The sequence below is a fragment of the Delphinapterus leucas genome, chromosome 19, assembly GCF_059928025.1.
Source record: "Delphinapterus leucas isolate spDelLeu-1000000601 "Yukka" chromosome 19, BTC_Dleu_Yukka2, whole genome shotgun sequence".
Lineage (NCBI taxonomy): Eukaryota > Metazoa > Chordata > Mammalia > Artiodactyla > Monodontidae > Delphinapterus > Delphinapterus leucas.
The window spans coordinates 68,188,278-68,204,916 of record NC_143147.1 but is presented as its reverse complement, the minus strand read 5'-3'; the positions used below and the strand labels follow the sequence as shown (position 1 = coordinate 68,204,916).

The 16,639-nt window shown below is 38.2% G+C and overlaps 1 protein-coding gene across 5 annotated transcripts in view; it reads right to left on the bottom strand.

The window, feature by feature from the left end:
- Positions 1–16,639, bottom strand: part of ABCA5 (ATP binding cassette subfamily A member 5) — a 67,025-nt gene that overhangs the window by 47,126 nt on the left and 3,260 nt on the right. For 4 of the 5 annotated variants that reach the window (XM_022589781.2, XM_089901707.1, XM_089901708.1 and 1 more), the window contains exons 2-7: positions 8,607–8,726; positions 7,327–7,531; positions 5,371–5,532; positions 4,378–4,466; positions 2,609–2,838; positions 862–1,003 (exon numbers count right to left, since the gene is read on the bottom strand). In XM_022589781.2, coding sequence (XP_022445489.1) covers positions 862–1,003; positions 2,609–2,838; positions 4,378–4,466; positions 5,371–5,532; positions 7,327–7,531; positions 8,607–8,708 — 930 coding nt within the window. In that variant the 5' untranslated portion in view covers positions 8,709–8,726. Of the gene's footprint in view, positions 1–861; positions 1,004–2,608; positions 2,839–4,377; positions 4,467–5,370; positions 5,533–6,359; positions 7,248–7,326; positions 7,532–8,606; positions 8,727–16,639 lie in introns of those variants that run through there. The other variant, XM_089901709.1, reaches the window with a different exon arrangement.

Sequence of the window (16,639 nt, the reverse complement as noted above, 5' to 3'; positions counted from 1 at the left end):
TGGCGCAATGGTTAGGAGTCCCCCTGCCAATGCAAGGGACACGGGGTCGAGCCCTGGTCCAGGAAGATCCCACATGCCGCGGAGCAGCTAAGCCCATGCGCCACAACTACTGAGCCTGCGCTCCAGAGCCCACACACCACAGCTACTGAGGCCCGCGCACCTAGAGCCCGTGCTCCGCAACAAGAGAAGCCACCGCAATGAGAAGCCCGCGCACCGCAACGAAGAGTAGCCCCCCGCTCACCACAACTAGAGAAAGCCCGTGCGCAGCAACGAAGACCCAACGCAGCCAAAAATAAATAAATGTTTTAAAAAAAGAGCAGGGGTGATAGTCAAAATATTTAACAACGGATACAGCATGGGCACATAAGCCAATCAGAATGGAAACTGGGACCACTTAAAACAAAAGCTTGTCATGAACATCCAACATTTAACCAAACTACCCAATGGAAATCAACACTGTCAAAGAGCTACATTTACAAAGATATATCTTTACACGACATCATCCTGTAACATAAATTAACTTGAAACAGTCAGGATCTCATAAAAACAAAGGAATAAAATGTCTAGTACCAGACAATCTTAATGGTGTATAATAAGCACAATTAAATGAAGATAGTGAAAGACAGACACAGAGGAACTGTATGTGGAATACATCATATGAAAACAAGTTAAACTTAGGCTTGAGAATATTCTGTAACTTTTCTAAAAATATGGAGGCACAATGATACAACTCATCTATCAGTAGCCTAGTAACAATCTTGTCTTTCATGGGAAATCGACTGTAAGTAAACCAAACAGTAAGACTTTATTAATCAAATATTTTGACAGTTCTTTATTCCCATTTCAAATGAAAGTACTTACAGATGATAAGCCATACAGGAAAAAAAGTAGAAATATCACAAAGCAGCTACTTTGAGGAAATAAAGAAGAAGCTGTTGCAATGACTGCCATGAGAAGGGACATGAGAAAAATCAAACTTGTATAGAGAAGGACCCAGGAGAGCCTGCAATGGGAACACAGATACATTTACGGCTAAAGATATAGGCTTTAACAATTAAAAAAAAAAAAGAAACATTTTAAACAAAACTTCAGCTTTATTTTAGCCATTTTATTCTTAAAATTAAGCCAATCTCTTCATTTCTTTGTATGCTCATCTATTGAAAATTAAAGCTCTCATATGTAATTAAAAATACAGCAGCATTGGTTAAGTTGTCAGTAAAAGTACCATCTGACACAGAGATAAAATGGTGACTATCTTTCCAAGAGTCCAAAAAAAACTGCACAGATTTATAGCAATTCATGATTAATTTAAATCTAAAACCCTCAAAAGTTCAACAATGCACAATACTTCTGATTTTCTTAAAATACGAAAGAGTTTTTAATGACTGACAATTTTCTTTATGGTACATGCAACAAACTGATGGCTTCTGGTACTTTAGACAGTAGAGGTTACCTTGCTAATCGACAACATAATTACTACAGGAACACAATGTGAGATCAGGAAGATCAACAACGGATTCACTACAGGACTCAACATTTCTCCTCAAAATCAGTGCTCAGTGAAATCACCACAGTATTTAGCTTCATTTTATTTTCATTTTTCAAGTTAGCAGATAATTTAATGTATGCTATCATAAAATCACCAAAATAGGGCTAAAAGATATCTGAACTACCAAAACTAAAACCATTATTTTACAGAGGCAAAACTGAGGCACTGAGAAACTGATTTGCCTACATTCTTCCAGCCACTGTTTCCTCACAGAATACTTTAATAACCAGTGCATCTCAAAAACCAATCACTAGTAGAACGACAGGAGAAAAAAAATGCACAAAGATGCTATGTCACACAGAATGACCCCATTACATAAAGTGTTTTAATTAACTGTTGCATTGAGCTAAATGGAATAAAATGGTCTACAATAATAACTCACATGCAACAGTATTAACTTCCCCCCCAAAAAAGAGGTCAAAATAATGTTGTTATTACATAGTGGAAAAAGTACGAAAAATACACCTAGAATTATTTATAAAAATGCATGCCTCTATAAAATTATCATTGTATAAAAATGCTAATGTGCTCATTTGTGAACTTTTTTCATTTGTTTCTCTAGAAATTACTTGCACATTATAATCTTAAAAAGTTCACAAAAATAACTTTCTCCAGGGGAAAGAAAGCCCATATACCACATACACAAACTTCTGTCATTTTGATTACATTTTAATAACATGTATATGCTACGATACCTGAGGAGGACTGTAACAGGCAATTAATTTCTAACTTCCCAAAATCTCCTATTTTCTATACACTGAGATATACACTGAAATACATGGAACACGCCTCATCAACTCAAACAAAATATGAAATAAAATTTAAATATATAATATCCACATGAGCTTTCCAAAGCTCACCTCCCTTATGTTAAAACAAGCCAATCAATTGCTGAAGCATTTTGGCTGGTCTCAAAAAACTCCAAGACAAAGGCAATAACTATGAGAAAACAGCATCAGCACCTCATCAAGTCAGGTGAACAACAAAATTACAATTCTGAAGATTTGTATACTTATACGATTATTAATCACACTGAATAACAAAGTTTTAATAACATACCAAAAGGCAGTGTCATGCAGTCCCATTATCTTTAAAAACTCTTTTAACTTCTTCTCTTTTTCTGCTACGATATGAATTGCCAAAAAGTATCCGAAAGGTGAAAATGCTATAACTAGGTATATTAAAATTACTCCTCGGGGAAAGGTATCTATTTCCACAACAGCAGTTTCTCCCATAAGGACAGCCTTAGTTGGCTCCAGCTCCTTCCAAAAAGAAACATTGGTCTTCAGCTGTAATTAGAAAATGTAAATACATTCAATTAATTTAGTTCTGATAGTAGCCCCTAAAATAATGTGACAGTTATACCCCCAAATTTAATCAATAACCTCGTACAAATACCATCCTCAAAAAGCTACACACCAGAAATAAAGTGATTGACCCCAGCATCATGATGCCTATAGAAAACTGCTTTTACTCATTCTGGAGGCATGTCATGAAGTTTAAAGTCTGAAGTTGGGAAGTATATAAATTTTTATTAAATCATTTGTCAAAGAAAATAAAACTGCACATGATCATCTTTAGCTGACAATTATATGTATCTTAATAAAAACATGCATTTATAAAATTGAGGAATTAAGGAATGACTACTAGTACTATGAAAGAATGACTCTTTTTAAAATGTTCTTTTAGATAGTAAGTCCTTCTAGTGTTTTAAAATCTATATATGCAGCACGCATATAGACAGAACAATAAAACTAGTTATGCCATACGATACACTTCTACTTAACATTCAAATGAATGGCTAAAATGAGATCTGCTCTACCTGTTCATCTAGTATGGTCTGGGTTGTGGACAGCAAAGGTCTTTGGCCAAAACACAAATAAGTACTTTTAACACTGTCAATGTGATATGCCCTATATTTCACTGTCATTACCTTAATCTTCTGTGTTACTGAACACTGTATCTACAGTACATTTATACCATGTTGTGAGAGTTTATAAGACAATTCTATATACATCATCTCATATGGTTCTAACAACAACGCAGTCAAGTAAAGCATTATTTTTGTAGTCATTTTACTACATAGCAGTCTAACAACTAACAGAGACAGGTCTCCTATTCAAGGTCTCCTGTTCATTTCTGCTAAAATGTGAAACACTGGATCAGGCCTAAGCATGTCTTTAGAACGTAAATGCAACATTTATACACAATCTTAGTGGCAGTACAGTATTAAAATACAGAACTGGGAACCCAAAAGCGATAGTCTGAATTAGCTTTGCCACTAATTAACTGAGTTTTGGAAAGTCACTTATAACCTTCCTGTGCTTCAGGTGCACATATAAAATGCAGACAATAACAGCAGCCTTTAACATAGGGGTGTTAAAGATTACATGGGTTGATCTTAGTATATAACTTCTTAGAAATAATGTTTGGCAAACAAGTGATAAATGTTTGTTAAATAAGAAATAAAATCTACCACTGTGATTAAGATAAAGATACTCACCTTCTTTAAACTAAGTTATTCTTATTCAAGGGAAAAGGTCTGCACATGTAGACCTTTCATAAATATTATCTACAGTCAACACGGATATGATAATACTGGTATACAGAATGCTGAATCACCTGCTTAGAAACCATCAAATAAGGTGGGTTTCAAAAAAATTAAGTCAGAGAATATGACTTCTCCCTTATCTCTTTCCATAAAGGAGTTGTATTAAGTTATGTATTCTGTACATTTGACAGCAGTCAAATGAAATCCTGTGGTAAAGACTTCGGGGATGATCGGTAAAACACAGTTTGACTCTATTTTCTTCCTTTTTCATATTTACCTGTATAATGGCAGTATCTATCGAGGCCTGTAAAACTGTGAACCCTGAGGACCAGTACTGAACAGCCTCACATGATTTTGAACAGCCAGCTATGGAGAAAAAAAGGTGAGGCGTAAGATTCTGCAATATACAAGTGTTCTCTTTAAAGGCAGCACACATGGGGTTACCAAAGTAATATAATTAATCAATCTCTACAGGACCAAAGAAAATAAGCAATGGCCCTCCAAAGGCAAACGGAATCTATCACGTTCCTCACTGTTTACTTCAAAGTTTTGAAATTAAAGAGTTACATGTGTTAGGATACTGAATCGTAAATGAATACAAATGGAAAGAAAGAAATTAATGGTAAACACAGTTATTTAAAATAAATCAGTTTTCTGTTTTAAGGCAAGCCATTCTACAATGACTTATCAGCTTTAAAGATCTTCCAGAAGCAACGGCAAGTCCAGGTGAACAGCACAGAAAAAAAGAAAAATTCTTTAAGGGCTTTGCGGAATCAAGTCACAAATACAGTGCTTAACAGTGACTTTAACATTAGTCAAGAAATGTTTGTGGTTGATAATCATCTTTTCAGAGGTTTAGGCATTGAAGGCTGTTTTCCATGTTTCCAACATAAAACTAATAAGGTTTATTGGTGGAAGACCTTGAGATTTTAAAGGTACGTGCCATACCACATATGAAAACAATTACATGGAGAAAAGAACAGACTTAGAATGTCATACAATTCAAGATAAAATTTTGTTTTGTTACTGTAAACAATATAAATGTATTAAAATTAAGATGGATGTTACATAAATTATACTTCATATTATATATATAGATGTAGACAGATAAATACACATATATTTTTATGCTACAGTTGACAGTCTTCTTACCTGAATAACTATTATTTAAAATGCCAATGGTGGACACCATCAAATTTTGCATATGAACTATAGGAGCAGCAAAAATGGGAATTTAATTCATTTTCATTGATTGTTTAGGGCCATTTACCTCTTGAATCCATATAAACAGAAGACACTGGAATCATATCAGGAAAAAAACGGAGTTCATAGGACATGAAGTCTTTGAAAACCACACCTACAAAGTTGCTGGGCTTAGAAAGACTGGATGCTAGCAATTCCTTTTCACTTGTATATTCTTCGGTAATTATGACTATAAAATATTATAACAATTTAGTTAGCTCACAAATTTGAATAGTTTATTGTAATACAATACACCAAGTTTAACATTATATTTGATGAATGTAATATTTCATAAGCACTTGTTTGATGCTCTAACTTCTTAGAAAATGAATACAGCTCTTCTAAAAAGAAACTAAAAAATGAATATTAAAATAGTGCAATTTTACAGACACTATTTCTTAGCTGTCATTTGATGACATAAATTATGTATGTGTCATGTAACACATAAGTTATTAACGTAATAAAATAGATCACATGCTTTATATGCAATATATGTAGTCCACTTAGCTACGTCAAAGTAAAACCATACAAACGACTCCTTGATAAATGAATGGATATTTGATTTTCAAATATTCCTTCTTATGAAGAAAATTCCATAATCCTTCCTCAGAAACTAAATGTGTATTTTAGTAACTATGACACACTCTTCTTTGAATAAAAATTGCCATTTAAACCCAATACTGCTTGTTCCTTTCTTAGAAGATACATGAAAAAATGTAACCATCATTCAGCTCTTTTCACATCAATAATCTTAACTTTTTAACATTTTCTTGAAGTTTTATTTACAAGCAAGCAGTCTTCACTATAGGAGGCTCAGAACATGTCATGAAATGGGAAAAAAAAAAACGTAGGATCAGTACTTAACTTTACTACTTATTAGCTGTGTGAGAACAGGTAAGCAATTTAATTCCCTGAACTTTAGTATCCTCACCCACAATACCTAGCTGATCACAAGGGGTTGTTAATATCAAATGTAGTTACAGACACGAAAATGCTTTGTAAATTATAAAGTATTACTTAAGTGTTAATTCTCATGATCTTCCAGACCTTGAAGGTGTACATGGAACTCCAGGATTGATCTGAAGAAAGAGGGTGTTAATCCAACATCCTACCAGTTAGGTTACCATGTACGTATGTACAATCTCACGTTCAGAGTTCTGCCGTTAAAAAGACAGAACTTAAAAAAAAAAAGTCTACATACATTTCTACTATTCTGGCATCTAAGTTAATACACGCTGACTTGGATTTCTTTAGCATATATACTTTTGTCCTACTCAGAATTACCAATGAATTTCACTCTCAACGTTTCTGAGGAGTTCTTCTCAGCTGACCTGCTGAATTCTTACGGCTGCCATGCTGCTTCTGCGTAACACGATAAACCAACAAATGCATTCTATACAGTAAGATACAAATATTAAACAGTAACACACCAGAAGGAAACCACTGGGGAGAAAGCTATTTGGCTCGTGGTTGTATCAACATCTTCTGTTTAGTGACACATTATCCAATAATGCGTGACACACACTAAAGTCAGTTACCACTAACAATCCTATATGATGGAAGATAACAGGTTATTTTCTTATTTTCTATAATTCAGCATTTCATTAAATCAATCATCCTGGCATCAGCATTACTGTCTTTATGTATTTCTAGTTTCTTAATAGTTACGTGAGTCAGAATCAAAATGAAATATTCCTTCAAATCTTTTATACTATACAAATATGCTATTTTATAAATGGTCTATGAATTAAATATAAAATAGTAAAACATAAAATATGCTTCCTATTACCAAGACTACAGATTAAAGTTTCACAAGAATCATAAGGCAGCAGAATTAAATGATGTTAGTATTTCTATGAAACTATGTTTTGGTGAAAGGACATATATCTAAATGTTAAGAATGGTATTTACTCAATAAAGCAAACAGCAAAATACTGAAGAGGCTTTCTGCAAGAGACAGAATACACATGTAAACTCACAATACCCTTAGGAAGGTGATCAGTAGAAACCTTCTGCATGATGTCTCTTGTAATATTAGTCACTGGTGTAAATCCAAGAATTACGTTAGAGAGGATAGATTTGTCCATGGGGTTAAGCTCCATGTCAGGCACTTCTTCATATATCTTATTTGGATGCATCATGCTTATTAATATTAACCAAAATAAAAAAAAAAGTGGAAAAAGAATTTCCTATAATAAAGGAAACAAACAAAATGATTACAAAGTATAACAATGGCAGCAAAAATCATCAAGATTTCTATGAATATAACTAATACTAACAAAAAACATGAGGAACTTGGGTCTCCTCTCTTAAGTACAAAAAATAAAAGCAATTCCATCCTAAAAGAAATACTGTGCTGAACCTAACCCAACAGCATATGAATTTTTCCTTTACATTCAATTTTACTAAAATATTTTAAAATTCAAGTCACCATAATACATTTAAATGACATAAAAGCTAACATTTAAACATCTTAGATTACTAATATAAACTATAATAATAAATTTACTCATACATGACTTTATTCAAAGTAACTTACCAAACATCTGTAATAGGGATCACCATAAAAATGTCTTTATTCAAGTCTGAATTAAAACTCATGCTTTAATTACAGCTAAGTTTCTACTACTAAAACTATACTCAATTATATTCAGTAGTCAACTTTAATAGGGGTGAACTCATTATTGTTTCATGTTGCTGTTTAATTGTTCTGCTGGCTTCAGGAGAAGATCAACAATACCATTCCATCCTTTAAAATCACTAGTAACTGGTTAGCCAGAGTTCTTACTTTCTTTCACCTTTTAAAGTAATGTATGCTAAATAATTAAATAATAAAGTAACGTATGCTTGTGGGAACAAATACGTGACATAATTTTAGTAATTATGGGCAATTCAATCCAGAGTCCAAAAGATGGCCGGCGATAAGGAATAAACTATGGAATAATGTTCCATGAAGTTTTCTGCAGAACCTATTTTTCATTCCATGAAACAGGAAATGCATGCCTCAAGGTTCAAAATCAAGCACTGATATTAGAAATTAACTAAATTTAGACATCATTATTAAAATTTTTGACATTCAGAAAACATGGGATAATTTAGGTATTTTTCTGAGGCCAACACAACAAGTTTTTACAAGCAAATTAAAGGGACCTAAGAATATAAAAATATAATAAAAATGTATCCAGCAAAACAAATCATCTTTTAAAGATGGAACATACTAATGCAAAATAAACTGCAATAAGACATAATGGTCACTTAACTTACCTGAACGCTACTTTTTTTAGTCCTGCATTTAATGAGGTAATTCTTCAGTAGGAGTGTTCTGGTCTGTCTCCAAACTCCAACTTCCCGAATTGCAGTAGCCATGTTTTCTGGATTAGTTTACTAAAGAAAGGAGATTGGAAAAAAAGAAATTGGAACCACACAGTCAAGTATATGCCATTTCTAATGTCAAAGACAGACAGATGTTTCAGCCTCAGGCTAGACAGTTAAGTATACTCCACACTGTCTCTCCTACCCGGACAGAATGCATGGAACGGCAATGTGAAGATCCTGAAAAGTAAATAGTAGCATGTGAAACAAGGGGGAACCGGAATTCCACTTTTTCTCTTCCAGTGTCTTCTAAACTGAACGCACTGGAAGTGGGCACTGGGACACAGAGAAAGCTCCGGAGGAAGCTCTCTAGTTCTGGCTCGGTAGGAAACGGAAGTCTTCTGCTCACGGAGAACGGGGAAACACCCAGTCTTTTATTCTTTTCTGCATTCTCCTGTGCCCTTGTCCCCAAGCAACCCCGTTTACAGCAGTGTCAGACTGCAGTGATGAAAGCTGAGCCCAGCTAAACTCTCTCTTCTGAGTGGAGCTTCTTCCACAAGGGTCGGGAGACAAAGCCCGCCGCTTTCTGCTCTGCCGCCTTCCAGACACAGGGCCCTGAATGCGGCACATGCAGTCGCCGAAGTGCGTGGCCCAGTGGGGCAGGAAAACCCTAGCTTGGCGGCTGGAAGATGGAAAAGAGAAGCCACAGGGAATCAAAAAGTAGCAGGGAGAGCAAATGAAAAGAGGAGTTCAGGGAAGCAACGCAATGAAGTTGTTCATTAGCTCCTGGACTAACACACCCAATCTGGGTAAACATGCATCAAATCCTACTCTGTGCACCAAACACTTGAGGAACTGAATTCACAGACAGACCCACCGCCCAGATCCGGATGGGTCACTGGGCGGCACACACGGACAGATTCAAACTGCACTGCAAAGGCTTCTGAAAACTAAACCGAAATTAGAACCACAGTTCAGAGAACGTGGGCAGAAACTGAAGACCTGAACCTAACCAGGTGGACAGCACGCTAAAAGAAGACATCAATGCTCTCTACGGGATGAAAACAAAACCCGCAGTCTCACACAACCCAAAATGACTCCGGTAATGAAGCATGTGAAAAATGTCAACTCTACCCACAGGTGCCACTGCCAAGATGACACAGATTTTGAAATTATCTGACGAAAACTTTAAGGCAGCTATTTAAAAAGTGCTCCAGCAAACAGTGGCAAGAAAACATTCATTCTTGAAAACAATGAAAGTGTCAGCAAAGAAACAAGATATCAAGCAGCACCAAGTAGTCATTCTAGAACAGAAAAACACAGCAACAAATACACAAGATCCACAGAATGGGCTCAAAAGCAGAATGGAGACAACAGAAAAACAGTCAGTCAACTTGATAGATCAAGAGAAGCTACTCAATCTGAACAAAAGAGAGAAAAGAGGTTTTGTTGTTGTTGCTGTTGTTTTAACAATTAACAGTACCTCAGAGAACTGTGAGGCAATAACAAACGGTCTAACATTCAAACGATCAGAGACCCAGAAAGAGAGAAGTGTGTTAATGCTGCACAACATATTTACAGAATTACTGGCTGAAAACTTCCCAGATTTGGCCAGAGATGAAACACCTAAGAGTTTCAAGAAGCTTGATGAAATCCAAACAGGATACATCGAAGGAAATCCACATTCAAACACATCGTGATTAAACTGCTAAAAATGAAAGACAGCGAAAAATCTTGAAAGCAGCCAGAGAATAACCACTGCATCACCTGCAGGAATACTGCTTTGAAAGAGAGCAAATTTCTCATAAGAAATCCGTGGCTAAACTGGGTACTCATACACTGCTGGCCGGACTGCAAAGTGGTTTAGCTGCTGAGGAAAAGTTTGGCAGCTCCCCAAAAGTTAAACAGGGTTCCTACATGATCCCACTACTCCATGGGGACTCAAACAAGTGCACGTTCACGCAGGGTCATAACTGCCAAGACGTAGAAACAGCCCAAATGTCTACCAACAGACGAAGGGAAAAACAAATTGTGGTGTATACACGCAATGATTTACTATTTACCATAAAGAGGAATGCAGTACTGATACATGCTACAACGTGGATGAACCTCCAAAACCTTACGTTAAGTGAAAGAAGCCAGACACAAAAGGTCAAATCGGATTCCATTTATGTGAAATTTCCAGAATACATAAATCCACAGAAATGGAATGCAGACTGGTAGTTGCCAGAGGAGAAGGGGAGAAAGTGCTTCATGAGTACAGGGTTTCACTTTGGAGTGACGGAAACAAATTTCACCTCAGTATACTTTTTGAGCTGTATGACCTAAATCACTGCATCACAGGCCCAGTAGACCTCTTCCAGGCTAAGCTGACCCTCTGGAGGCCCCTGGGGCCCCTTCTGCAAGTGGACCTCTGTTGGAACCACATCGCAGGTCTTCAAAGAGGTTATATGCAAGCAGAAGCCAGCCTGGCCGGGCTCCCGAGTTCACTCTCCGTGGTCCCTACTCCAATTGGCTCGGCCCCGTCACCTAGAAAGGTATCGAGAGGGCAGCTTGGAGGAGACACCAAAAAAGTCCCGCTAAGCCTTCTTCAGAGAGATATTTGTTCCTTGTTTTATATAAACCTATTTGATGGCAGCCACTGGTGTGACCCCCCCTCTACCACAAGAACAGTCTGTTCCAAGCTGGCTGACCGTCTCCACCTGGATAAAAAAGCAGGCAACTTTTTAGAGGCAGCTTGTCTTACCCCCCAAAAGGCAATATACATAATTAAAGTTTGGATCAAATAAACATCCTCTTTATATGTACAGAAGAGAGCTTTTTCTTAAATTTAACGATGAGATTTAGACAACTTTCATTCCCTCTGTGCTTTTTTCTATTTTCTCAATTTTCCCATCAATATGTGTTCCTTATATGGTGGGGGAAAAAGTAATTACACAATTAGATATACTGTAAAAATATTAAATGAGTAAATTAAAAAGAGCAAAATTGCAGCAGCCAAGAAAGGAGGGTACACTCAAAATAAATTCTCCCAACAGCCTCACTCCTGTTATATCAGATCCTGCAATGAGCTGGTGATCACCTCTAGGCCGATGAAAGGAAGGAAGAAAGGAAGGAGGGAAGGAGGGAGGGTGGAAGGTAGAGAAAGGCAGGCGGATCACACTCATTCGAGGATGATTTACTACGAAACATAGAAACACTAACCAACTTAACAGCAAGAACATTCTTAAGCTATCTGCCAAAACACATTGATTTAGTGGGAGCCGCTGAATTATTCACTCCAATTGAATGCTGCATGCTCGATGCTTGTTTCTAGAAAACAGGCCCCTCCTGAAGCAGCTGACGGACTCACAGTATCTTCCTTCCTTTGAGAACTGCTCCCTGAACTCAGGGTTGAGTCTTTAACAGCCTCGCCTGAAGCCCATGAACCTGTGCACACACCCCGCCATCCCACCAGACACACCACGACTACCATCACCACGGCCACCTCTGAGCGGTAGCGTTTAAGTTTTCTCCAGGCAGAGTGGAATTTTTAACTAAGAGACCCAGAGACTGGGACTCACGGAAACAGTTAGATTAATAGAAGCATTTAAGAAAGTTCATACATTCTCGGAACTAAGCTTTCCCCTAAGGTTTGATACCTGCTGTGCCCAAAACCTGATTCTTCTTCCTTGGACTATGTGAAATGCCCTATCATCTCACCCAGTATATTTTATTTTCACTTAAGCTGGCCAGATCAGTTTCTATTTCTCACATCAAAGGACTCAGCCAGTGTTACAGTATAATGTGTTCTTAACTCCATGGTTAGAAAACTCCGAAAACAGCGGTTTTCAAAGTGAAGTGTGTCAGGAACAAAGGGAAGTGTTAAAGACCCACGTGCCTCCCTGCCTACTAAGTGTACAGTTCCACTGACGCTAACGGGAGTGAGCGTGCAGGGCCCGATAAAAAGTGGAGAACCACTGATGTAGTTTTTAAAGTAGCTTTAAAGTAATATTAACAGGGAGATAAACGTCTCTGCAGAAGATGACGTACAACGACTGATCAAAGGAGTCACTTCAGTGTCTATTCAGCCTCAGTTTTGTCCTTTCTTCCAAAGCACAAAATCCCTTCTGAAGCAAAAGGTGTTTTCATGCTGTTTTCCTTTTGCCCCTGAGCTCTAATTTTTCTTCCTCATCGTTTTTCCTCAGCCAGAATGTCTTCTGTCTCAGCGCAGAAAGCATTCCGGGAGAGGCAGAGTGAGAGGGAAGGAAGAGTTTGTTAGTACAGGACGCTTGTGAGAGATACAAGCCCACAGGCAAGGGAGTGCCGTCCTGAGAACTCGGCGGGCTACATTTTTATAAGCAAAGGAAAAGTGGGGAGGGGGGAAAAGACCACCTTCTTTTTCATTCTTCAAGTCTTCCACTATTAACTCCTCCTACATGGTGGGCGGGGGAGTTTTTGACCCCATATGGCCCAACCGGGATTGTCATGGCGCTATGGAAATGAGCAAAACAGCGCTCCTGTTACACATACTATGATATTGTAAATTATTTCAGGTTTTGGTATAATGTCACCTTTCCCCGATATCTCTGCTCTTAGTGCATGCAGACATGTAAGCCCCTTCTCAAGGATCATCAACTTGCCGACTTCACTGGGCAGGATGTGGGTCTCATAACACCATCGTTTCATTGTTTGGGGGCATGTCTCGTGCTTCTGCTGCTTGGTTCTGTTGTTAAGCAAACCTGCTTTCCTGAGTGATCGTTAACTTACAGGGTCTCCCATACTTTTTCATTTATGATCCCCTAGTGGGATTAACTATTTAATTACCTACTTTGTCTCCCTACTCTGTCCCTGTCAGAATGACCAAAAGAATAAATACACATAAAGCTGAAAATGGTGCCTGGAACATGGCAAAGTAATGACACACATTGATCACTACTGTCTATAAACGTAGTATAACTAACATCCTCAAGGGCTATCATACTCACGAAACAAGGACAAAGCAATTCAGAGAAAGCTGCTAGAGAATTTGGAAATGGAACAGACAGGTAGAAATAAAATTCTTGCTAGCTGGGGTGAGTGCCAAATCGGTGAGTTAGAATGGACTGAGTCAAGGTAATTCCCCCAGAATCGATGGCCAGAGGACAGAGGGAAGAAAATGCTGACCAGAAAGCATGAACTCTGTTATGAAGTATACAGACGAATCAGTGCTATGACTCACCTGCACAAACCGATGTTTTTTATATTCATAAGCTCCAGTCTCATCACGTGAAAAACGTTAAATTTCAATAACCTTGAACTTCCATCTACTCAAATTATTAAAACATCTTCAAGAAGAAAAATCAATTGACTTATTGTTTTCTTCAAGAAAGTAAACACCTGGTTTGGGTGTTTGAAAACTAAAATGAAACATTCTTAACATCGATTCTTCATTAACTTTTAGTTTAATGTTCACCTAACCAGTAACTTCAAAGCTGCAGACAGGTTTTTATAAACTGACAACGATGAACCTATTTGCCCACCTGGGCACCCACAACCCGCGGAGTCTAAGCAGGTGCAATCTGAAAAGGGCCATGGGGAATCAATCAGGCGAGGATGGCTCTGCATCCTGTGAAGCACGAGCTACTGTAAAGGCTCCCTGCAAACCACAGGTGCTGAGGGAAATACTGTGCTGCTTCTTCAAGTGCTGAGATCACAGCGTCTCTGCGAATTAATGTCTGTCCTTTGGGAGAAGCCGGAAGGAAAACGAAAAGAGGGAAGCCTGCACCTCCCACTGGTGATGTGATCATAAAGTCCCCTCTGCTCCCCCCGCCCCACACTGCTTTGCAGGGTAGGGAGGGGGGATTTGGGATGGAGGAAGGATATGGGAAGGCAGTGCTTTCTATACTGAAGACCTCTGCCGAAGATAAAGAGACGGGTGTCTGAGCTGAAACCAAGCCCTACGGGCGGGGCACTGAGGTCTCCTGAAAGAAAGATGGAAGTCCACCCCGCAGAGGTGACATGAAAGTGGCTCTTCTGACTCCAGTGCACAGCTGAAAGCGGGGCTGCAAAGTTAGGAACGAGGCACGGCCAGCAAGGGGACATCTGTAAAAAGTTTAACTCGTCCTGTGCCTTTTCCTGGACCAAAAGAAAACCCATATTTAGCATAAAGCTCTAAATTTCCTCTTTCTACACTATAATTCCCCTGAATTATCCCAAACGTTATAGCCTTATGTGGAGAGATTCAAAAGGACAAAAGCAAAAGGCAGTGAAGGATGCTTGGCCTGCCCCGCATTTAACATTGGCTGTAAGTGGGAAGAGAATCATACAGTCAACATCCAGGAGGAGTTTACTCACAAGTAACAGAGTTCACACAAGCCCAGGGCATTGTAAATAGAGACGACCAGACAACCGTAAAAAAGCAGCTTTCTGAGTAGACAACACATGTAAGACCTCTTTTGCAACGTATATTAGAAGATGACCCTTGAAAGCACAAGTTCACAACTCAAGAGCAATAAAACTTCTAATGGCATAGTTTTAACAAATTGTACTTTTTGGAAAACTTACAATACTTGACACAGTTCCAAAGTCTTACCAAGGCAGTACCTTTAAAACTCTTAAACAAAGCCAATTCTTAACTGCTCGAGAACTATGACAAAGACATAGAAATACGGGTACAAAATTATTTTTAAGAATATTTAAAGTGTCTTTCCATTGCTCCACAGCATATCTGGGGAATGTGTTAAGTTTGTTATAGAGCTTTAAATAATAATTAGTTTTATGCACCTAGTATCACTAAAGGTTTAATTAAATATTTAACTTTCTGCTGGAGGAGGGAGGGAACGAAAAGTGCTCACTGAACTGAGAAAGCACCTTGAGACCGAAAAACAAAACGAGGCAGGCAGCTGCACGTAATCAATGGATCCGTTTATTACGGGGTAACCTACTCACAGGGTGGGCTCCGGATCGGGGGAAAAACGACCTGCAGCTGCACTCCCCTCCCCACCGGCGGGGGCCCCTGGGACGACTTTATAGTTAACCCAGCGTATGGAGGCAGGTGCTTGGAAACGGGACTTGTACTTCTAAGTCAAAATTCATGACTGGGTACCTAGTCTCGTGGGCACCGGGAATGTACATCATCGTTGTCTGGGGACTAACAGAGCATGGAGGCCACCTGATCCTAACGATTATTAAAAGAGTTTCTATTAACTGCAAAGCTTTGACAACAGAGAAGTGACTTACTGCACAGTTCAGTCCTGGGTAGGGTGGGTGAAAGGACAGGATAAACTGTAAGAGCCCAGGATGGCGTCAGTAATGCTAACAGCCATATATCCATACTTTTCCTAGATGAAAATAATCCACATTAAATCTAATAAATTGCGAGAAAACGGAAAGCCCACTAAAGCCCATCTTCCTTTTCTAATGCATTAATAGTTGACTTAAAGACTGAATTTACGTCACCCAAAATTCAGTATCAGAAATTCACTACTGTATTAAAGAAACACTGATTACTATATGTGCTATGAAATATATTTCACCTTTCTCAAAGCAGTAAAATGTGCATGACCTTTAGAAATAACTGTCAGAAAAAATTATGTAGAATGTATTAATTTTAGTTCTGAGAGGAACAAATTAAGATTATATCCTATAAAACAAAGGAATTGAGCCATCGGAATGTTCACAGCCGTCCTGGCAAAAGATGTGGTCAGTCACCTTAGCAAGTTTGAAAAGATTCCTGGAAAGGATCTAAGCTGAAAGTATCCCCAACAGACGACTATTAGAGGTGACTTCTCATCCACCCAAGCAGAGCTGATTATTCCTCCTTTGTTCCAATAAATAAACTGTAATTGCGGTTACCATGCTGTGTCATCATGATTTGTTTACATCTTAATCTTGAACTTGACCATGAAATCCGTGACAAAAAAAGACTGCCTTCTTTGCTTCTCTACCACCCATGGTAATACTAAAACCGGTATCATCTTACCGCAAGTTCCTTTATCCAGATTTGCTGAGAGTCTTTATAGATC